We start from the raw sequence: 24,021 nt of genomic DNA, 5'->3' as shown, positions 1-24,021 counted from the left end.
GCCTGTTAGGAACCGGGCGGCCCAGCAGGCGGTGAGCGTCGGGTCCTCGGCCGGGGCGGGGGTTTCACCAGGAATGGTCGTGGAAGGGGTGGAGCCAAAAGGGGGCGGGGCCTCCGCCAGAGGTTGTCATGGCGAAGGGGTGGGTCTCAAAGGGGGCGTGGCCTTTACGAGGGGTGGGGCCTCAGCCAGGGATGGGCCTCAGCAAGGGCGGGGCCTGGTTTTCAGGGAGCCCGGCGATGGCAGCAAGTTGATTTGAGGTTTTGGCCTCTAGGGCGGGGGTCTCCAATCCGTAGCCTGTGAGGACTGGGCCGCACAGCAGGAGGCGAGTGGCAGGCGACTGGAGCTCCGTCTGCTGTCAGATCATCTACGGCATTAGATTCTCATAGGAGCACGAACTCTAGAGTGAACTGCAAATATAAGGGATGCAGGTTGTGCGTTCCTTATGAGAATCTAATGCCTGATAGTCCTCCCGCCCCTGTGGAAAAATTGGCTTCCACGAAACCGGATCCTGATGCCACAGAGCCTGGGGACTGCTGGTGTGAAGCCTCCAGCATGCAACCAGGCAAAACCAGCAAACTCAGCGAGTGGTACTCCTTTACAGGTTGGTTCCGGTATGGCTTTGCTGCAAGAAGCAACATTAAAATGATGACAATGACAATGAAAGGAAGCATTTATGGAGGACTTACTAAACTCCAGGCAGAGCTCTGAGCACAGGCCATAAAGTCCCACACCTGTGAGGGAAGTCCCAGCATCATACCCATTTTACACCCAAGAGATGGAGACACAGAGAGAGGCTGAGTGACTTGCCCAAGGCCACACAGCTAGTGAGTGGCGGCAGCAGGATTCGAACCTGGACTGTCTTGGCTCTTCCTCGCTGGGAAGGACCTGTGTTACCCACATCACAAGCAGCCTGGAGGCCGGGAGGCTCTGGTGGCTCTGCAGTATCCCCGCGGGATCCTTCCCGTCTCTCCACTCTGCCTCTTTCACTGTACAGACTTTCTTGGTCAACTCTACCACTCATGGCCCCAAGGTAGCCACCTCAGGTCCAGGATGTCCACCCAGCCATCCTGGGTAGACACAAAAGCATCTGGCCAAGGAAGAGGGAGAGGAGGGGCTGTCCCAGCCGTGTGACTCTGTCAAGGGGAGGAAACCCTTTCCCAGAAGCACCTGCAGATTTTACCCTCAGGTCCCATTAGGCCTGTGCCTAGGTCATGTGACCGGTGCTCATTGTGAGGAATCCTGGGAAAACAGACCATTGGGCATTCTATGCCTCTTTGATGGGAGGTGGGCTCTGCTAGCAAGGATGGGGTGGGGTCGGCACTTGGGTGAGTGGGTGGACATTCCTGTGTCTTCCTCTATTCTTTTTTTTTTTTGAGTTGGAGTCTCACTGCAGCCTCGACCTGCTGGGCTCAGGCGATCCTTCCACCTCAGCCTTCCAAGTATCTGGAACTACTGGTGTGCGCCAGGACACCCAGCTAATTTTTCTTGATTTATTGTAGAGACGAGGTCTCACCAAGTTGCCCAGGCTGATCTCGAACCCCTGGGCTCAGGCAGTCCTCTCGCTTCAACTTCCCAAAGTGCTGGGATGACAGGTGTGAGCCACTGTGCCCACTGCCTAACCTTCCATCTCTTCTAGAATTTACTCCATTAGTTATCTCTATACTTTCCTACGTTTTTACGTCTTGATTATTTAATCATTCGACAACAACAAAAAATATTTTTTTGAGGTGGAGTCTCACTCTGTCGCCCAGGTTGGAGTGCAGTGTCACACTCATGACCACACCAGCGTCGACCCACTGGGCTTTGGTGATCCTTCCACCTCAGCCTTCCAAATAGCCAGAACTACAGGCGCACGCTACCACACCCGACTAATTTTTGACTTATTGTAGAGACGAGGTCTTGCCAAGTTGCCCAGGCTGGTCTCGAACCCGTGGGCTCAGGCAATCCACTCACCTCAGCTTCCCAAAGTGCTGGGATTATAGGCTGAGCCACCAAGCCCGGCCCATTCAACAAATATTTATGGAGTGCCTACTGTATACCAGATACAGCTTTAGGTGCTCATTCAACAAATATTTATGGAGTGCCTACTGTATACCAGATACAGCTTTAGGTGCTGGAGAGACTATGAACAGAACAAGTGAAAATTCCTTTTAAAAAGTGAAAATAGATTTTAAAATGTTTACAAAGCTAGGCGTAGTGGCTTGCACCTGTAGTCCCAACTACTTAAGAGGCTGAGGCTTGAGACCAGAAGTTCGAATCTGGCCTGACAACATAGCAAGACCCCATCTCTTTAAAAAAGAAAAGAAAATTCCTGCCTTGCAAGCATTGACATGCTAGTATGTCACAGCCCAATGGCACTTTCTTCAGTGATGGAAATGTTCTGTGTATGCGCGGTCCACATGTGGCCATGGAGTACTTGAAACGTGACTGATACAACTGAATTTTTCATTACATTTAACTTAACCTGAATGCATATTTGAAGAGCTGTGTGTGACCAGGGATTACTGAATTGGGCCGCGCCGCTCCCTGACCAAGGGCCAAGGGATGCACCATCAACATCTCTCCCTTGGCCTGTAAACATGTCTGATTGTCTTCCACCCTGAGAGTCCTGCCTTCTCAAACCCTGGCTCACGGTTCCTGTTCCTCTCCTCCTATCCTTGCCTAGCCATCAGACACGGCAAGACTGCCTGTGACCTGATGCCATGTGGGATGAGCACTCTTCATCCTCTGAGGCCTGCCTCTCTGTGCAGCCCTGGAGACCCATGATCCCATCTCTTTGTTTTTTTTTTTAGACACAGGGTCTCGCTTTGTTGCCCAGAGTGGAGTGCAGTGGTGCAATCAGGGCAGCCTCGACTTCCTGGGCTCAAGCAATCCACCCGCCTCAGCCTCCCAAATAGCTGGGACTACAGGTGTACATGTCACCATGCCCAGCTCTTTTTAAAAATTTTTTGTAGAGATGAGGTCTTGCCATGTTGCCCAGGCTGGTCTCGAATTCCTGGGCTCAGGCAATCCTCTTACCTCTGCCTCCCAAAGTGCTGGGGTGACAGGTTTGAGCCTCCACGCTCCGCCTTTCTCTTTTGCAGAACGCTTTTGGACTTGACCCCCAGGGATTCCATCCTCTGCCAGGTCTCCTCCCACTTCTGTGTCCTTTCCCTCCTTTTCATGCACCTCCTTCCTCTCTTGTCTCATAATGTTGCTCCTCTGCTACGTTCCACTGGGGACCCTTGGCTTTTTCCACTGGACCCTCTTGCCTGGACATCTGGTCTACCATCACCCTGTCCTCTGCCATGTCTCCCTCTTCCTCCCTCCAAACGTTTATCGAGCACTAGCCAGGCCTCGAAAGGTGCTACCAAGAAAAGATCTCCATTCTCGTGGAGCTGCCGTTCTAGAAGAGGAAATGAATGGCAAACACGACTTAAGAAACACGACCATCTAATTCCAGAGAGCTGAGGGGCAGAGTCTTGCGAGTGGGGGCGGTGGTCCAGGGACACCCTCTCTGACAAGACCGTCTGAGTTTTCGACCTGAAGGATTTAAAGAGGCCGACGAGACAAAGGAGGAGAGAGTTGAAGGGAGAGGGCAGCAGGGGAGACAGCCAAATTATCTGTCCCAAGGAAAGCAGGGAAGAGGGTTTCCCATCAGCAGAACGGCAAGGACGTCAGAGCAGCTGGAATGCAGTGGACAAGGTGCTCTGCCGGGGTCAGACCACACGAGACCTTGTGATCCTGGTGGAGTTTGGACTTTGTTCCTAAGAGCAGTAGAAGCCATTGGTAGAGTTTTCACTGGGGAGTGATGGGAAACTGGCATCTCACAGCGTGTCTACACCCCAGCTCTGCTTTTCCTACACACCTGCTCCTTCCACCATCGTCCCCATCTCCGTGGATACCCGCTCCATCCTTGAGGTCTCCTCAACTCCTCTCCCACCTGCACTCAGTCCTTCCCCTGGAAGCCCTGGGAGCCGTCATCTTGTTCTCAGCATGCCATGCCCCCTGACTCCCTCTGTGTTTTCCCATTGTCACTGTGTGTCCTTGAGTCCCCAGCACATAGTAAGTGCTCACCAAATCCTCGTCGAATAAATGAATGAGCGTCGCTCAGTGGGTCGCTCAGAACCAAGAAGCTGGGAAGCCATTCTTCCCTTCTCTTTCTTCCCCACCATGGCCCCTCAGCTCATCCAACCAGCCACAGAGGTCCTGGAACCCCGTGGTCAGTCTGGGTTCAAGTTCTCGCTCAGCGGTCTGGACCTCTGTGTGCTGTTCACTTCCCTGGACTTTAGCCTCCTCCTCTGTAAAATGGGCCTCAAACCACCGACCACCGGGCGGCAGGGACGGCTTGATGAGCCCAGGCGAGCTCCCGGGAGTGCAGCCACTGATGGCGGCTATATATAACCGGAGCCTCCTTTTTCCTCCCACGGCCTCTGTCCTAGTTCCAGGCCTCATTACACCAGCCTGCTCCTGCGGCGCCCTCTCACTTCTGCTCCGTCGCCGCCAATCTGTCCTCTCAGCTGTCAGGCCTGTCTCTCCAACGCCAACCCTAATCACATCCCTCCCCTGCTCCAGAACCTTACGTGACTCCCACTGTCCACGGGATAAAGCCCAGCCTCCACTGTCCTGCCTACCCGATGTCTTCCCCACCACAGACCCTGTCTGAAGCCTTCTGCCTCTGCAGGGCGCTCTCAGCCAGAGGAGCCTGTCCCGCTGGTGATCCTGCCTCCTTATCCCTCCCCGAAGAGGACACGAGATCGTGTGTCCTGGGAGCCAGCTGGGGCTGCACTGGGTATAAGGGAGGTGGGACTGTCTGCATCTCGGAGGCTTGGACAAGTGAAAGCAAAGGTTACGCCGTGACACAATCAGGACTGGGATTTCACCCCATCTCTGAAATTTTCTGACACTGCTGTGCTGTCTCCAGTCTGCATTGATTCCCTCCTTATCCCCGCCTCCTCCATGCCTGGGTCAGAGGGACTTGTCTCAAATTCCTGGCCTCAAGCAGTCCTCCAGCCTCAGCCTCCTGAATAGCTGGGACAACAGGCAGGTGCTCTACACCCAGCTAATTTTTCCTTTGTTAATTTTTGAAGAGATGGGGTCTTGCTAGGTTTTCCAGGCTAGTCTCAGACTCCGGGGTTCAAGTGATCCTCCCGCCTCGGCCTCCCAAAGTGCTGGGATGACACGTGTAAGCCACCGTGCCCAGCCTCAGAGGGACTAGTCATTGAATCGCTCGCTCACTCACTTGTATGATCTCCTAAGGACGGGGTTTAGTTCATCTCAGTATCAACATTGCGTCCTGCACAACTTCCCTGGCCCAGGCACATCATAACGCACCAGGGCTGATGCAATTATCTCCTCCCCAGGCTCCTAGCTTCCCGCATTGCCCCCGGAGCGACTTTGTATTTATTTATTTATTTTTAGGGACAGGCTCTCACACTGTCACCCAGGCTTGAGTACAGTGGCACGATCACAGCTTACTGCAGCCTCGACCTCCTGGGCTTAAGCAGTCCTCCCGTGTCAGCCTCCCTGAGTAGCTAGAACTACAGGCACACCACATCCAACTTTTTTTTTTTTTAAGTGACAAGGTCTCACTATATTACCCAGACTGATCTCAAACTCCTGGGCTTGTTATCCTCCTGCCTTGGCCTCCCAATGGGCTGGGCTTACAGGTGTGAGCCACCACGCCTAGCCCCCAGAGGGATCGTATTTTAATATAAGTCGGATGACATCCCTCCTCTACTCAGAACCCCACCCCGTGGCTCCTACTTTATTCATAGCAAAAGTCACCATCCTCACCACAACCCACAAACCCCTGCACTGTCTGTCCCGTCACTTCCCTGCTCTCGACTCCTCCTTCTCCCTCCCTCGCTCACTCTGCTCCAGTCATGCTAGCCTCAACGCCATTTCCCAGATGTGACAGGTGCAGTACAGCCTCAGGGCTTTGCCCTGGCTGCTCCCTCTGCCTGGAGTTTTCCCCTGACGTTCGCTGGCTAGACCCCTCACTTCCTTTAGATCTTTATCCAAATGTCTCTTCCTCTGGGTTTGTGTTGGTACAGTTGCCACTGACCACAAGTGCCCTTTGAGCACTTGAATCAAGACATGACGGTAAGTGTAGACCGCAAGGAAGAGTATGTGTAAAATGTCTTCATAATATTTCATATTGATCACCTGTCAAAACGATAATACTTTGGATACACTGAGTTAAATAAACTATATTATTAAAATTAATTTCACCTGTTTCCTTTTTTTTTTTTTTTTTGAGTTGGGGTCTCGCCCTGTCACCCAGGCTGGAGTGCAGTGACACAATCATGGCTCACCGCAGCCTCGACCTCCTGGGCTCAGGCAGTCCTCCCGCCTTAGCCTCCCAAGTAGCTGGACTGACAGGCGCACACCACCACGCCCGGCTAATTTTTTTTTTTTGGTAGAGACAGGGTCTCGCTATGTTGCCCAGGCTGGTCTCAAAATCCTAGACTCAAGCAATTCTTCCACCTCAACCTCCCAAAGTGCTGGGATTACAGGCATGAGCCACCACACCCGACCAAGTCGTCATCTTTTAGTGAGTCTTGCCTCGATGTTGGTGGCTGCTGACTGATCAGGGCGGTGGTGGCTGTGGCTGTTTTTTTGGGGGGTTTTTTGGGAGTTTTTTTTTTTAGTTGGAGTCTCACTCTGTCGCCCAGACTGGAGTGCAGTGGCCGCTTCCGGCCACCACAGCCTCGACCTGCTGGGCTCCAGCAATCCTCCCACCTCAGCCTTCCGAGTAGCCAGAATTACAGGCATACATTACCACGCCCGGCTGATTTTTTTGATTTACTGTAGAGGTGAGGTCTCGCTGCCCAGGCGGGTCTCGAACCCGCGGGCTCAGGCAATCCACTCACCTCAGCCTCCCAAAGGCGCGGGATTACAGGCTGAGCCACCGAGCCCGGCTTGTGGCAGTTTTTAAAAAGCAAGTCAGCCGTGAAGTTTGCCACATTGACTGACTCCTCCCATTACAAAAGATTTCTCCAGCATGAGTTGCTCTTGGGTAGTATTTCATCCCCGGCAGAGTGTCTTTCAAAACTGGAGCCAGTCCTCTCCGACCTGCCCCACCTTATGCACAAAGCTGATGGGATATGCTCAGTTCTTTGCTGTCCTTCCAACCACCCACAGCATCTTCACCAGGAGTAGATTCCATCGCAAGATGCTGCTTTCTTGCTCATCCATGAGAAGCAACTCCTCATCGGTTCAACTTTTACGGGGAGGTGGCAACCATTCAGGCATGTCGTCCAGTCCCACGTCTGACTCTCATTCTCTTGCTGTTTCCACCACATCCACCGTTCCTTCCTCCACCAAAGTCTTGAGCCCCTCAAAGTCATCCGTGAGAGACTGGGAATCAGCTTCTTCCAGAAGCCTGTGGATATCGGTATTTTGACCTCCCACGAATCACACATGTTCTTAAATGGCATCGAGAAGGGTGAAATCCTTTCCAGACGGTTTTCAATTTACTTTGCTTGGATCCATCAGAGGACTCACTCTCTGTGGCAGCTGTAGCCTTGTGAAATGTGTTTGGTAAATAAAAAGACTTGAAAGTTTAAATGACTCCCTGAGCCCTGGGCTGCAGAATGGATGTGGTATTAGCTGGCAAGAAAACAACATTCAACGGGTGTGGTGGCTCATGCCTGTAATCCCAGAATTTTGGGAGGCAGAGAGGAGAGGATCACCTAAGCCTAGGGTTTCGAAACCAGCCTGGGCAACTTGGCGAGACCTCATCTCTACAATAAGACATTTAGCGGGGCATGGTGGTGTGCACCTGTGGTTCCAGCAACTTGGAAGGCTGAGGTGGGAGGATTGCCTGAGCCCAGCAAGTCGAGGCTGTGGTGGCCATGAACGTGCTGCTGCACTCTAGCCTGGGCAACAGACTGAGACTCTGGCTCAAAAAACAAAAAGAGCACAACATTCATCTCCTTGTACATCCCCGTCAGGGCCCTTGGTGGCCAGGTGCCTTGTGGGGGGAGCAATAATATTTGGAAAGGAATCTTTCTTTCTGAGCAGTAGGTCTCAACAGTGAGCTTAAAGTATTTGGAAAACCAATTGGGCACCGTGGGCACGGCGGCTCCCACCTGTATTCCCAGCACTTTTGGGAAACCAAGGCAGGAGGTTTGCTTAAGCCCAGGAGGTAGAGGTTGCAGTGAGCTGTGATTGTGCCAGTGCCCTCCGGCCGGGCAAAGATTGAAACCCCGACTCAGAAAAAGTCATAATAATAATAGTGAAAAAGTTTGAAACACTGTAAGAATTACCAAAATGTGGCACATGGAAAAATAGCCCCGGCAGCTTGCTCCACACAGGTTGCCACAAACTTTCAATTTAAAATTTAAAAAAAAACACCGATGCACAGTAAAGCAAGGTATGCCTGTATTTCTTGGGTTTTCCCTGAGTCTTCCTCACAGGCAAGGATTCCTGGGACTTGTGTTCCCAGGACCTGGACAGGGCCTAGCATGTTGTGGGTGCTCAGTTAACGTTTGTGAAGTGAATAAACGAAGACTCAGCCAGTGCCTGCCTTTTGTTGTGTATGCCCTGACAGCTTTTATCGGCCCAGGAAGAAGCAGTAAGATGCAGGAATAGAATGGTGACCTGCAAGTCGGAATTTGAGGAAACTCAAATTAGTATCAGAAAGTTGATGGGGGTGGGGGGTTGGCCAACCACCACAGTTCCCACCTGTCATCCTTGGGAAGCCAAGGTGGGAAGATTGCTTGAGGCCAGGAGTTTGAGACCAGCCTGGGCAACATAGCAAGACCCCGTCTTTCCTAAAAAATAAAAATGAGCCAGGCTTGAGGGTGCATGCCTATAGTCCCAGCTACTCAGGAGACTGAGGTGGGAGGATCACCTGAGCCCAGGAGTGGAGGCTACAGTGAGCCATGATCATGCCACTGTACTCCATCCTGGGTGACAGAGTGAGACCTCAGATAAATAATAATAAAAATAAATGAAAAGTAAAAATGTATTTTTCATGAACAGTGTATGCTGGGGCCCCACCTGCTCTGGCTTCACAGCCTGCCCCTCAGCCCTCACCATCAAACATGTCATTCTTTGAATTGCTGAGTTCCTTTCCATCCCGAGCTCTCTGTCCCAGCCCTTCTCTCAACCTGGACACTTGCCTCCCCACCGACCAGATTTCTCCTTCTCATCTGGTGAACCTCAGCTTGAGGTAGAGTATCCCAGATCCCAGACTCGTAAACACAACCCGCAGTGTGCTCCCAATGCTGTTACCTTCCCAATCTCTCCGAGACTGTCACATTGCTGGTGGATTCATTCATTGTGTGTACCTTTTTCTTTTTCTTTTCTTTCTTTCTTTCTGTCTTTTTTTTCTTTTTTTTTTTTTTTGAGTCACTGTCTTCCTCTGTTGTTCAGGCTGGAGTGCAATGGCACACTCACAGCTCACCACAGCCTCCAACTCCTGGGCTCAGGCCATCCCCCCTTTTTGGCCTCCCAAAATGCTGGGACCATAGGCATGAGCCACTGCGCCCCTCCAGTGCATCTCTTTCTTAACATTTCTCTTCTGCTTCAGTTCCGAGAGGCAGAGATAGTCTCATGTGTTCCTCTACCCAATCTAGCACTAGAATGTGCTCAGTTACACACTATTGTATAGTGGAGAAGTCGGTCAGTCCAACCTAATATGCCCAATCTTGGGGGAAAAGGTGATGAGTACCCCTTGTCTTAGTTTAGAATGACCCAGAATAGACCCCAAAACAAGGATTCAGGTGTGGGTCGTTCAACCGAGAGGTGACCCCAGAAAGTATTGGTAAGGGAGAGGGGGCAAGGAAGGGCGAGCTGTCCTACAAGTTACCCCCATGGGCAGCCGAATTTAGTCCCACTGGGAAGCCATGTAGATCTCCCACCTCCGAGAGATCTGTAATGAGGTACGAGGGAGCTGGGGTATTGATCCACCTACTCCCTTAGGAGGCATTCATTCCCTGGACCAGCGCCAGCTTTGGAAAAAGCCCTCAGGCAAGGGGGTGCAGGTACCAGTTGACCACAGGCCAAAGTCTTAAACCTCAGGCCCCTGGACAATATTGAATAATCGAGGTGGCTGTGGTGATTCACGCCTGTAGTCCTAGCTACTTGGGAGACTGAGACAGGAAGATTGCTTGAGGGCAGGAGTTTGAGACCAGCCTGGGCAACAGAGCAAGACCCTATCTCTACAAAAAATCATTTAAAAAAAATAAGCCAGTCATGGTGTTGCATACCTGTAGTCCCATCTACTTGGGAGGCAAGCTGGGAGAATTGCTTGAACCCAGGAGGTTGAGGCTGTAGCAAGCCCTGATTGTGCCACTTCACTCCATCCTGGGCTACAGAGTGAGACCCCAACTAAAAACAAAAAACACCATTTTGCAGGATGAAACTGGTGTAAGGCCGCCAGCCTATGCCACCCAGGCAGGATGGCCTGCAAGTCCAAGCAACCCTGTTCATCTGTCTGACCCCAAAACCCACCCTCTGTTCTCCATTCTGGCTTCTTTCTTCCAGCATCTTGGCGACAGTTGGGACAGAGTTTGACCTGCGGACGCTGAGGGCAGTTCGGGTGCTGCGGCCGCTCAAGCTGGTGTCTGGAATCCCAAGTGCGTGAGTTTTTGACCACGGCGAGATTTGCCCAGGGACCCTCAGTTTCCCCTCTGAAGGCCATCTCAGGAGGTTTCCCAGCCTGAGTGAGGGCAGTCTCCTTTTGGAGGGAGGCTCCCTGGGGGACTCCTAGCTACATGGCTACCAGCCCAGATAAGCTCCTGAAAGCAAGCTGGGGAGAGGGGGGAATCTCCCCCATTTATTGAACACCTACTGTCTACCAAGAGCCATGCCAAGCTCCACTTGTGATTTCATTAATACTCACAACCCTATGAGGTGGATAGGACTGATATCTTCATTTTAGAGAGGGAAACTGAGGCGCAGAGTGTCTAAAAAACTGGAACAGGGTTTCATGGCTGGGCAGTGGCAAAACTAGGCATTAACCCATGTGACTCCAAGCCTGGGCTGGAACATGGGTGGCAATGACCATTCCCCTTTATTGAGTGCCTGCTGTGTCCAGGGCACTTCAGAAAGAGCTTTACAGACGTGGTCTTATTTCATCCTCACAACTACCCAGTGAACGGCCATTTTACAGATGTGAGAAGGCTGAGGCTCAGGGAGTTAAGTTACTCACCTGAATTCTTACGCGTTGACAATGACAGCTTCAAAGCCCATGCTTATCCCATGCAGTGTTTCCACCTACCCTTCCTTTGGGGGAGGAGGCTGCCCTGTGCAGGGTCAAGACTTAAGTACAAGTTCAGCCGAAAAGTCATAAAAAACAAAAACTGGACAAGCTGTCCCTTTTCTAGCCTGCTGCCCCAGTTGTTAATCATAATAATTTAGCCAACCATGGTGGCTCATGCCTGTAATCCCAGCACTTTGGGAGGCTGAAGCCGGAGGATTACTTGAACCTGGGAATTTGAGACCAGCCTAAACAATGTAGCGAGACCCTGTCTCTACAAAAATACAAAAATTAGCCAAGTGTGGTGGCGCATGCCTGTGGTCCCAGCTCCTTGGGAGGCTGAGGTGGAACCTGAGCCCAGGAGGTTGAGGCTGTGGTGAACTGGGATGGTGCCACGGCACTCCAGGCTGGGCAGTAGAGTGAGATCCCGACAAAAAACAAAATTTACATTTGGAGACCCTTGGAGTAGCAAGGTCTTGGACACCCCAGCAGTTTCTCCCCCTTACACATCAGGAACCCTGGGAAGTTCTTCTAATCAAGAAGTGAAACCTTGGGCTCTATTTTCGAATCTTCACTTAAAAAAAAAAAAGAATGGTAGTGGAGTCAGGCGACGTGGCTCACACCTGGAGTCCCAGCTACCCAAGAGGCTGAGGTGGGAAGATCACCTGAGCCAAAGAGTTCAAGACTAGCCTGGGCAACATAGCGCGATCCCAACTCCACGAAAACAAATTTTATTAATTAATTCGCCAGGCGTGATGGCCTGCTCTTATAGTCCCAGCTACTCAGGAGGCTGAGGCAGGAGGATCACTTGAGCCCAGGAGTTTAAGTTTACAGTGAGCTATAGCCACACCATTGCACGCCAGCCTTGGCAACAGAGTGAGGCCCTGTCTCTAAACATAAAAATTTTTTTAAAGGTGAAATGGCAGCTCCTACTATTATGAACATTCCTGAGTCTTACAACAATGGAACTTTCAGAGTAGGGTGAAATTTTAAGTATTATCAACTTAATCCCTTCCTCTCCCGAAAGAATTTGAAGCCTGGAGTCACTCAGTCATCAACAAACAAGGGTGCAACATTTGTTTTGTGGGAGGTGATAGATGCTGAACTTGATGGGATCGGGCTTATGTGGGGTGCCTGACCTGACAGATGACAGTTCCTCAGATTCAGGTCTTTACTGCCCTGTCAATGAGGTGTGTCCTCCGTTCCCCTACACCCCTTCTGGACTTCCCAGTCACCGCCATCTTTCTGAATTGGTCTGCTCAGATCTGAAAAGGCAACACCCTCAGCGCATGGGAGAAACCAGGCTCCAAGTCAGAGGGACCTGGGTTCAGACCCCAGCCTTGCCATTCCTCATGCTTTTGGCTGGGGGAATCACAGCACGCCTCTGAGAGCCTTGCTTTCCATGTCTATGAAATGGGAGTGATTTTGCACCTAAATCAGGTTGTTGCTAGAAGCCCATGAAATAACATCGAGTCTGATTGCTCCGGGCCAGAATGGGAACTCTGACTAGCCTCCGTGGGCCTTTGTGTGCGTTAGGAAAAGATATCTCCTCTTGGCAGAAGAAAAAATAAGAAAATATCTCCCCCTTCTGGGTGCAAATTCGCCAACACCAGTAACATAGCTCAGAAAGTAATGAATTGAGGACCCTTTCTTGCCCAAAAGGTCATCAAACAGAACAGGATATGTCCAATACTTTTAAAAATACTTTAAAGTTAAAAATGCTTTTTAAAAATTTAGGAAGGGCCAGGCATGGTGACTCATGCCTGTAATCCCAATGCTTTGGGAAACCAAGGCAGGAGAATAGCTTGAGACTGGGAGTTAGATACCAGTATGGGCAATATAGCAAGACCCCCTCTCCTATTAAAAAAAAAAAAAAAAAAAAAAAGCTAGCCAAGTGTGGTGGTATACACCTGTAGTCCCTGCTACTCAGGAGGCTGAGGCAGGAGGATGATTTGAGCTCAGGAGTTTAAGACCAGCCTGGACAACATAGCAAGATCCCGTCTTTACAAAAATAATATTAAAAATTAGCCAGTGAGCACCTGAAGTCATGCCACTGCATTCCAGCCTGGGTGGCAGAGCAAGACTCTGCCTCTGAAAGAAAAAAATGCAGCCACAGCTCTCTGTTATTATAGGGACTAGCCTCCATGTGACCCTTCCCTCCTCTCCCTTCCCCACTGCCCAGTCCCTGGGCTCCCATGTGCACCCCGGGTCCCCTCTGGAGGCATCTTGCTGGTGGAGTTTGGGGTGCTCGCTCACGGTCCATGGGGCCTCTCTCCGTGTTTCCCCAGGTTTACAAGTCGTCCTGAAGTCGATCATGAAGGCAATGATCCCTCTGCTGCAGATTGGCCTCCTCCTGTTTTTTGCAATCCTTATTTTTGCAATCATAGGGTTAGAATTTTATATGGGAAAATTTCATACCACCTGCTTTGAAGAGGGGACAGGTAGGTGCACACAGCGCCATGTGCTTTCGCGGCTTCCTCCCCGGGGACGAGCTCTCAGGAGGGCGGTGCTGAGGCTTGCTTCTCTCTCCCAGCAGCTGGAAGAACCTCCTTCAGAAAGTACCACCAGGGAGGCAGCCGGGAAATGTCCCCGAGATCTTGGTTGTTGCCTTGGGCTTGGGTTGGAGGCCCCAGGAGGCGAACCATGGGGAAGAGGTTTACTTGGAAACGATCCTAGGAAGCATCATGGGGGAGTGGGAGGTGACACAGGGAAAAGAAGCCATCTGGTAAAGGGTGTGTGACCAAGCCGGGCACTGGCCGGGCGGGGTGGCTCATACCTGTCATCCCAACACTTTGAGAGGCCGAGATAGGAGGATCACTTAAGCCCAGAAGTTTGAAAACAGCCTGGGCAATATAGCGAGACCCCATCTCTATAAAACATTAAAAATTAGCTCGGTGTGGTGGCACACGCCTGGAGTTCCAGCTATTCGAGAGGCTGAGGCAGGAGGATGGCTTGAGCCCAGGAGTTCGAGACCAGCCTGGATAACATAACAAGACCCCATCTCTACAAAAAAAATTTTTTTAATAAGTTGGTGCACACTTGAAGTCCCAGCTACTCAGGAGGCTGAGGTGAGAGTATGTCTTGAACCCAGGAATTCGAGACCAGCCTGGGGAACTTAGTGAGACCCTGTCTTTACAAAAAGATATTAAAAATTAGCCAATGTGTACCTGGAGTCCCAGCTACTTAGGAGACTGAGGTGAGAGGATCGTTTGAGCCCAGAAGGTCGAGGCAGCAGTGAGATGTGATCGTGCCACTGCACTCCAGCCTGGGCAACAGAGTAAGACCCCCAGCATTTAGCAGGACCCTGCCCCTCCCCCGTTGTACTTGTATTAACTCTTCAGTGCCGGGTCAAGCAGAAGCCCCAGGGGTGGGGTGTGCAGTGGAAAAGCCAGGCAGGCAGGAGACACACCCCTGGGGCTCAGCTCCCAACAGCAGCTGGAAGAGGCTGTGTCCCCCACCACCCACACTCCAGGGCCACATGGCTCTCGGATACATTTTCACTTACATCCCTGGCAATCCAAACTCTAGCTACCTACTCTCTGAAGCGAGAGAACAGAATGGAATCAAGCAAGAAGGTATGTCTTCTGTGTTTTCATATCTGGACCACCAGCCTCCCTGATGCAGGCCAACTGAACAGCCACGCCAGTCCTGAACATTGGGGGTCAAGGGAGACACATTGTCCAGGCACCATAGTGGTTCCCATCTGTAATCTCAGTACTTTGGGAGGCTGAGGCGGAAGACTTGCTTGAGTCCAGGAGTTCAAGACCAACCTGGGCAACACAGTGGGACCCCCATCTTTATATAAAAAAAAAAGAATTCCAGCTCCTCAGGAGGCTGAGACTGGAGGATCACTTAAGCCCAGGAGCTGGAGGCTGCAGTGAGCTGTGATAGTGCCACTACACTCCAGCCTGGATGACAGAGTGAGACCCTGATTCAAAAAAAAGTCGGGGAGAGAGAAATTGAGAGAATGAACGGAATGAATCATGAAACTCAACAGGGAACACAGGTGGGCAGGAAAGAGGCTTCTGGCCTCCCCGTGGGAATGGGAGAAGATCCTTCCCACCCACCTCCTCCTCCACCCAGTGACCCCCCCAGTGGCCCCGCGGAGGCAGCCCCCAGCCCTCTCCCCAATTCCCTCTCCCCAGGAGGAGGGAAACCCCATGGGGAAGGTTTGTTTGAGATGGCTGGGATTTCTCTCTCTCTCTCTGTCTTGCTCCTGTCTCCTTCTCTCCTGGGCTTGTGAAGTTTGCTCAATATGGAATGTCCTAATTATTTCTTTCCCCAATGAAGAAGGTGTTAATTGAAGCAGTGCTATTTCTGCTTCTGGCCTCATCACCCAGGCGGAAATGAGAGAGAGAGAGAGAGAGAGAGAGAGAGAGAATAAGAGAATACAGTACAGCCACTTACAAAAATCAGTACTAGCAGAGAAACCAGAACTGGATCCTCAGTTTTTGCGAGATTTTTTTCCCAGCCAAGACCAGCTGAAGGAGACGAAGCCACGGGGCTGACTTGGGTCCGAGTGGGGTTTTGAGGGGCCAGATGCGGGTGGTGCCCTGGAGGGTAGGAAACCTCGATTTAAGAGAAAGACTGAAAAGCTCACGATTAAAAATATAAGACATGTGAGTAAGAGACAGATATATACAGACACCCAGGCAGCGGGTTAATTTTAAAATGTATTTATAACCAAATTCCTCAGATGCTCTGGCCGGTTGTTTTTCTCCAAGCAACGCCCAGAGTGTTCTGTATTGGTGGCTGGGGGCTGAGGGGACTGCAATTCAGACACCACTGGGCAGAGTCGCTAAAGATAGACGCGGTCTCGGCTGCCTTTCCCTTGGCGTCAGGGCTGGTTCCTGTGCACCCAGCACCGCGCCAAGTGCCAAGGAGAGGGAAGCAGAGGCAAGGTGGACGGCTTCCTGCTTTCTAAGAGCTTCCAGAATAGTTAGAGGAAACAGGACCCCCCATTTGCAGCCATTTATAGCAGCAAAGGCTCATGTGTGACTATACTCACGCCCCCCGCAATGCAAAAATTCAGGAGCTATCATATTCCTGAAACAGGCTAGGCGCAGTGGCTCATGCCTGTAATCTCAGCACTTTGGGAAGCCAAGACGGGAGGATCACTTGAGGTCAGGAGTCTGAGACAAGTCTGGGCAACATAGCAGTACCTCATTTTTATTTTTTTAAAAATTAGATTGGGCATGGTGGTTCACACCTGTAATCTCAGCACTTTTGGGAGACTGGCAGGAGGGTTGCTTGAGGCCAGGAGTTCAAGACCAGCCTAGGCAACATAGTGAGACCTCCCCCCATCTCCACCAAAAAAAGCTTAATAATTAGCCAAGTGTGGTGATGTGCACCTGTAGTCCCAGCAACTGGGGAGGCTGAGGCAGGAGGATCAGTTGAGGCCAAGAGTTGGAGGCTGCAGTGAGCTATGATCACGCCACTGTACTCCAGCTTGGGCACCAGAGTGAGACCCTGTCTCCAAAAAGGAAGTAGGTAGGGGCTGTTAACTGTTCTACACAAGGAGTGACACGGGGGGTCAGAATGGAGCCAGACTTGGACAGACACAGGGTGAAGACAGAGAAGGTTCCAGACAGGGATATCATCATACATAATAGGTCTCATGGATTATAGGAGCCCATGGATTTTTTTTTTCTGCCCTGCCCTGAGCCTTATCTTGAAAAGACCATTGCCCTCTAAGCTGTATTTGTTGAATAATAGCCCATACACCAAGACCAGCATAGATGGGGAAGGCATCTCCGGTGACTTAAACTCGTGGTGAGTTTGGACTTAGAATTTCCATTCAACCAGATCTTGAAGGCCAGCAGCTTCATTCATTCAGCGTTGGCTGATTTCACTCGGCCACGCCTGCTCAGTCGGGGCTGGGAATTGGCGCTGCAAACCGTGTGGCACATACATTGAGATATATTTTCGTTGAGTAGGAAGCGTGAGTTTACACACTCGGCTGTTTGTTTTCTTGTCCGACAATGTCACCTTCTTCTTTGAAACCGTCAAAAGTGTCACTTTCAGAATAAGGCCCGCTGGTCAAATGAGGACGCTGGCTGAATGTGAACCTCCCTACCTCTGCGCCCCACGGATTCCTCAGGAATTTGGGCTGACCTTTAGCGCCCAGCCTGGCTGCCACCTCCCCAGGAAGCTGTCTTTGGTTTCCAGCAAAAGGGGCGTCTTTTGGCACGTTTCTCCCTCCTCGTGGCATTTTCACAATCTGCCTTCCTGCTATTCGGGGAGGAAGTTTCGCTCCTGTTCCCTACCCTCAGGCGAGGGTAGGAACTGTGTGTGCTGGTGTCCCTCACCCCCAGAACAGCTCCCCGAGCCCAGTACATCTCACGAAGAAGAAAAAATCAGCAAGGCTAGAGAAAAATAACACAAAGCAGTTGACAAATGTGCCCAAATGGGTGTCTGGAAAATGTTGCACCCAACAGCACGTGGTGCATGGACCAAGACTGACTGTATTATGGACTGACTACACAACTCGTCTTCACAGAAGAATACAGAAGAATACAAAGCATATCCTCTGACCACAATGCAATTAAGCTGGATATCAGTCACAAAAAGATAGAACTAAAAGTGTTTGGAAACTAAGAGTCGTGCTTCTTACTTATGGATGAAATAATATGGTAGCTGAGATTTACTCTAAAAATATTGTGGCAAAGCAAAGTGTTTGGAAGGGGTGTAGATAAAACAGGATTGGCCAGGAGTAGAGAAGTGTTGAAACTGGTGATAGGTACATAGGGAATGGGGATTCATTCTCTCTCTCTCTTTCTCTCTCTCTCTCTCTCTCTCTCTCTTTCTCTCTCCATATATTTACCTGACAAGGTCTTTTTTTGAAAAAAAGAAAGAAAGAAAGAAATACATCCTAATAAACTATAGGTTTAAAAAAAAGGAATGGAAATTGGAAAATATGTCACTTGAACAATAGGGATCATGTATGACTAAATATATGAGATGCAGCTAAAGCTGCACTTAAAGACAATGTATAACCTTAAAGAAAGCTGATCCCTCTCAAAGGTTTAGACAAAGAACAGAAAAGTAATAAAGCTTAGAAAAGTCATAAGGAAGTAGAGAGCCAGTAATAGATCAACAAAGTTGAGCTGAGCATTGATTTCTTTGAAGAGACGGATAGGTTCCTGCCAACACCATTTGTCCCAGAGGTTTTCTAATTGTTCAGAGCTGGTGTTCCCCACCCCTTCCTCTGACCCTGACTTTTCTCCCCTTCCCTTTCACAGATGACATTCAGGGTGAGTCTCCGGCTCCGTGTGGGACAGAAGAACCCGCCCGCACCTGCCCCAATGGGACCAAATGTCAGCCCTACTGGGAAGGGCCCAACAACGGGATCACTCAGTTTGACAACATCCTGTTTGCAGTGCTGACTGTTTTCCAGTGCATCACCATGGAAGGGTGGACTGATCTCCTCTACAATGTAAGTGGGGCCGGGTCAGCGTGTGGGAGCTGCCAGAGTGCCCAGGGAGGTGGCCCTTGGGGGCCCGTGAGATGCCAAGGCTGCAAGGCCCACATGGCTGGGAGAGGCAGCCCAGGGACAGACTGGACACAGCCCCAGCAGGGCCAGCCTGAGGCCCCAGCTCTTGAAGACTCCTCAGCAGAACTCCTAGGGACAGCCCCTCGGGGCTAGGGGCGTCTGGTGGGCGTGCCCACGTGCTGAAGCGGCTTCCATAGTGCAAGGGTCCCGATGCAGTTCTAGATTTTTTAATACCGAGAGGTTGTGTGATCCAAAAACCGACATGGCCAGCTGATAGGGTGATCGCCTCCAACCTAGGCCAGGGACTTCTGCTCTAGGGTCCACTTGGCCCTCCTCTGGCCCTGTCCCTCCCGACGTGGTGTGGACCCCACAGGCCAGGGTCCTTGCCTACCAGAGTTCATGCCCCACTTTCTAGACCATGCTCCTGGTTATCCAAGGTCTTGGAATTTCCTGCCCACGCCCAGAGTCCGTGGACTTCCATGGGTCTGCTCATGCTCCTCGGGGCCGAGGGTACAGGGCTGGTTCTCCCCGCGCTGTGACCCCGTGCAGGCGTCCAGGTTCCAGATTCCACCCTGATCTTCCTGGTGGTCACAAGGGTGTGCGTAAGGTGGAAGCATAAAGCATGTTCTATTTAGCTGACTTTTAAATATGTATATGTAATGTGTGTCCTTTGTTCACACTCTTGTTCTGGATCCTGGAAGTGGTAGGGATGGATCTGAATGGATGTACACGCCTACTAGCCCCCCTTACACCCTATTTTCTGTCCCCCACTCCCAGTTCCACCCTATTTCCTGTCCCCCACCCCCTGGTTCCACCCCATTGCCTCTCCCCCATCCCCTGGCCCCACCCTATTTCCTGTCCCCCACCCCAGTTCCACCCTATTTCCTGTCCCCCGCTCCTTACATGCAGTCCTTTTCGTTCCTGGGCATATTCTTCCAATGCTTATTTATGCAAATACAAGCATAATCAAATCTATCCTCCCCATCATTCTTCCTCACACCAAAGGGCAGCCTCCTATATGTGCTATTCTTTCTCATGACTTTTTTTCCCTCTCACAAGGACATTTTCTAGAGATCTTTCCATCACAGGACATAGACAGCCTCCTCATGCTTTTTCACAGATGTATAATGTTCTGTGGTGTGGTTGCCCAGAGCTTACTTTGACAGTCTCCTTGAGAGACGCTTGGGTGGTTTCCCGTCCACTGACAACAAACACTGCTGGGAGCAACGTCCCACAAAGCTGGTCTCATGCTTTTGCAGATACAACTGGGGCCTGGGGGTGTCTAGTACCAGAAGTGGGATTGCAGAGTCAAGGGCTAAATGCATGTAACGTTTTGATCGATACTCAGATGTGCACGTTGCAAAGTCCCCTTTTGGTCAGGCACAGTGGCTCATGCCTGTAATCCCAGCATATTGGCAGGCTGAGGTGGGAGAATCACTCAAGCCCAGGAGTTTAAGCCTAGCCTGGACAGCATAATGAGACTCCATCTCTATAAAAATAAAAATAAAAAAATTAGAGAGGCCTGGTGGTGCACACCTGTAGTCCCAGCTACTCGGGAGGCTGAGGTGGGAGGATCACCTGGGTCCAGGAGGTAAAGGCCACGATGAGCCATGATCATGCCACTGTACTCCAGCCTGGGCAACACAGTGGGACCCCAACTCAAAAAAAAAACCCCTCTGCCCTCAACACCATTCGCCTTCCCTCACCTACCTGTGCAGGTGACAGGGCCCCGAGGCAGTCACCTGTCAGCAGCAGGAGAAAGGCGGGGCCAAGAATTCAGGATCAAACACAAGGACACCACAAGAGTAGTGGCCCCGTAGAGCACCCTGGGGCAGCTTCACACACACAGACACACCTGTATTGACCCGTGGAGGTCTCCTCTTCGCCTGCCCTGAAGACTGGAATTGCCAGTTAAGGTTGGACCTCCCTCAGAGCCTGGATGCACATACTTCCCATCTTGGTATCCCTGAGCACAGATGCCCCATGGAGGCTGCCCACCGGAGTGGGCAGCCCTTCAAGATCCTAGTATCTTGTTTCTTCTCTTAGCATCCTTGAAATCCATTCATTTATTCAGTAATTATTTACTGAGCACCTACTGTTTGCCAGTCAATAATTAGGTGATGGAGACACCGTGATAAAGAAAACAGACTAAAATCCCCACCCTGGTAAGAGAGACAGATGCAAACAGTAAACACTGTAAATAATAAACCACTCAGAAAGTGGGAGACAGTAAGCAAATGCACCCCATGAGGAGTCCAGAGGGAACAAAAGCAGCACAAGAGGACAAGTGATGGGTGGTGGGAGTGAGTCCAGGTCAGGCAACCAGGGAGGGCTCATCAGAGGAGGTGATGACTGAACAGAGAAGGAGGGAGCCAGGCAGATGTTTGGGAAAGGGCATTCCCAGCCGGGAGAACCGCAGCAGCTCACCTATGTTGGATTTGATTTGCTGATGCTTGTATATGCATAAATAAGCATTGTAAGGAAATACCCAGGAACTAAGGGGGTTTGTGTGAGGGATGGGGGACAGGATATAGGGTAAAACCAGGGAGTGGGGCACAGAAAATAGGGTGGAATAGAGGGGGATCAGAAATTAGGGCAGGGGGCAGAAAATAGGGTAGAACCAGGGCCATGCAGGATAGGAAATAGGGTGGAATTGGGGAGGACAGAAATTCAAGTGGGTGGCAGGAAATATGGTGGAACGGGGATGGGGGAGGGGACAGGAAATAGGGTGGGACGGGGAAGGGGACAGAAATTAGGGTGGAAGAGGAGGAATAGGAAATAGGGTGGAACAGGGTGGGGAAGGGCAGGAAATAGGGTGGAAGGGGGAGGGGGAGGCAGGGAGGTATGCACATCCGTTCAGATTCTCTTCCAGATTTTTCCTTTGTTTCTGCCCCCCCCCCCCTTCCTGGTTAAAGCAGCTTTGGGAGAAATCCTAAGCTCAACTAATCGGTGGTGCCATTGGAGGTTTAGAGCAGACAACAGGGCTCTGGTCAATACCGCGTGGTCTTTCCATGTGACGGCGTCTTATGTCATCATGGAAAATCATCTGCCAGGAGGCTCTTGAGGATGCGGAGAAATGCTCCCAGTATAAGACTGAACGGGGAAACAGATTTTTAAAAAGGAATCAGCCGGGCCGGGAGGCTCACACCCATAATTCCAACACTTTGGGAGGTTGAGACGGGAGGATCGCTAGAAGCCAGGAGTTGGAGACCAGCCTGGCCAACATAGGGTGACCCCATCTTTACAAAAAAAAAGGGCAAAAAAATTTTTAGATGTAGCCAGGCATGGTGGCGCGCACCTGTCGTCAGTCCCAGCTACTCGGGAGGCTGAGTCAGGAGGATGGCCTGAGCCAGGAGCTCAAGGCTGTGGTGAGCTATGATTGTGCCACCACACTCGAGCCTGGGAGACAGAGTGAGACCCTGACTCAAAAAGAATTAAAATAAAAAATAAAAAAGGAATCGAGACAAGGTAAACCTCATGGCCTCACATGTATCAACACAAAGATGTAAGTAAAGGAGAAAACCATGCCAAGATGGTCTTCAGGTAGTGGGAGTCCAGAATCCTTATTTTCTTGATACTTCTCTGCAGTCAGGGAAGATATTTAAACTTGTCTTGCTAAATGTTCAGGAGGGGGGAAAAAAGGAATTTTGGTCACTCCCAAACCAGGAGACAGGAAGTAAGTGAGGGAATGGTGTCCTTATCTTATGTAACCTGTCCAGAGAGAGTTCATACAAAAATAAATAAATGATTGATTGCTCGATATATCAATAATAAATGACTGTACGTGGTGAGTCATGCCTGTAATTCCAGCACTTTGGGAGGCCTAGGTGGGAGGGTTGCTTAAGGCCAGGAATTTGAGAACAGGCTGGGCAACATAGAAAGACCTCATCTCTACAAAAAAAAAATGTTAAAAATGAGGTGAGCGGCTCACTCAAAGCCAGGAGTTTGGACCAGGCTAGCCAACATAGTGAGACCCCATCTATACAAAAAATAAAAATGATCTAGGCATGGTGGCATGCACGTGTAGTTCTGGCTACTCGGGAGACTGAGACAGGAGGATTGTCTGAGCCCAGGAGTTCAAGGCTGCAGTGAGCTATGATGGCTCCCCTGCATTTCAGCCTAGGTGGCAGGGCCACACTTTGCCTCTAAAAATATTTTTAGACACACCACACCCCACTACACCCAGTTGCTCAACCCAAAATGTCGGTAGTGCTGAGGTCGAGAAGCCATGCTCCAGGAGACCAGGGCCCCCTGAGGAGGGAGGACTGGGGAATTGCCCAGGCTTCGAGCTGAACCTGCCCCCTCAGGGCTCTGGAAGGGGGTGAGTTCCCATCCATGCTCCAAGACTGCAAATGCCACAAGTGAGTTCCAACTCATGTCTAACTGCTATAGAACGAACCTAGTCTGCACGGTCTGTCTCTGCCCTTGACCTGGGACCTCCAAGGTATCCACAGGGCTCCTGGATTTTCCAGGGCCCAAGCGGGATCTGGGCAGTCTTGTGGAATCACGATGGGTACCCGGCCACGCCCTCTGTGCCACCCTGTTCAGGGCTTCCCTGGGCATCAGTCCGGAATTCCTTGATGGTAAAACCCCTCTGAGATAGGACCTGAAATCTCTCATCTGAGAACCTGGGGCCCAGAGCTGTGCACGGCATGGGAGGGCCAGAATCCATCTCTGTCTGGCTCAACGGCGGCTTCTTCAGACCCCACCATCCAAAGCCTTCCACGTCAAAGGATCGAGGCTGGTTCTCCCAGTCCAAGGGGGTGGGACGGGGAACCCCACCAGGACTGCACGGAGGCTGTTTGCTGCCGACGAGAGCTGGTGGCTCTGTGCCGCTCTGGCGACAGGTGGCTTGTTTCGCAGGGACCCCCTCACCATGTGTGCCCGCGTGGCTCAGAGAAGCCAGAAGCTGCCTCCACCCCACACAGGGGGAGGTCCCCGACACCCTCTCGCCAGCTGGGCCGAGGCAGATTGGGGTCGCTGTGTGGGTGGCAGGACCTGCTGCCTCTCCCTTGCTTCCGGGAGGGGAGGGGAGAGGCGGGGTCCTGGCGGGTCAGGATGTCTTGGGGTAACACAACCCTGGGAAGGGAGGCGTTTCCATCCCACCTTGCGTGGGAGAAGACTAAGGGCCACAGGGGGAGGTGATCTGCCAAGGCCCCCTAGCCAAGAGTGACAAAGCCAGGATTGGAGCCCAGAGTGGGATGCTGGTCAATATGCTGCCTTTCTCTCTCTCTGGCTTTGCCTCTTTTATTCTTGCATGTTCTTGCTTCCTCTTTCTCTCTCTCTGTCTCTCTCTTTCCTCTTGTCCTCCTCCTCCTTCTTTCTTTTTTTTTTTTTT

General features: G+C 51.2%; 1 protein-coding gene across 1 annotated transcript in view; it reads left to right on the top strand.

Annotated features, from left to right (window-relative positions):
* Positions 1-24,021, top strand: part of CACNA1A (calcium voltage-gated channel subunit alpha1 A) — a gene marked incomplete at both ends in the record, with an annotated part of 213,447 nt that overhangs the window by 62,364 nt on the left and 127,062 nt on the right. Inside the window, 3 exons of the mRNA XM_021708598.1 lie at positions 10,477-10,568; positions 13,480-13,632; positions 18,433-18,626. Of these exons, the coding sequence (XP_021564273.1) occupies positions 10,477-10,568; positions 13,480-13,632; positions 18,433-18,626 (439 nt within the window). The remainder of the gene's footprint in view (positions 1-10,476; positions 10,569-13,479; positions 13,633-18,432; positions 18,627-24,021) is intronic.

Source organism: Carlito syrichta, unplaced genomic scaffold (genome assembly GCF_000164805.1).
Source record: "Carlito syrichta isolate Samal-C Ts95f unplaced genomic scaffold, Tarsius_syrichta-2.0.1 Scaffold143017, whole genome shotgun sequence".
In the NCBI taxonomy this organism is placed as follows: Eukaryota; Metazoa; Chordata; class Mammalia; order Primates; family Tarsiidae; genus Carlito; species Carlito syrichta.
Note: the sequence above shows the minus strand (reverse complement) of the source record. Positions and strands in the feature narration are given on the sequence as shown.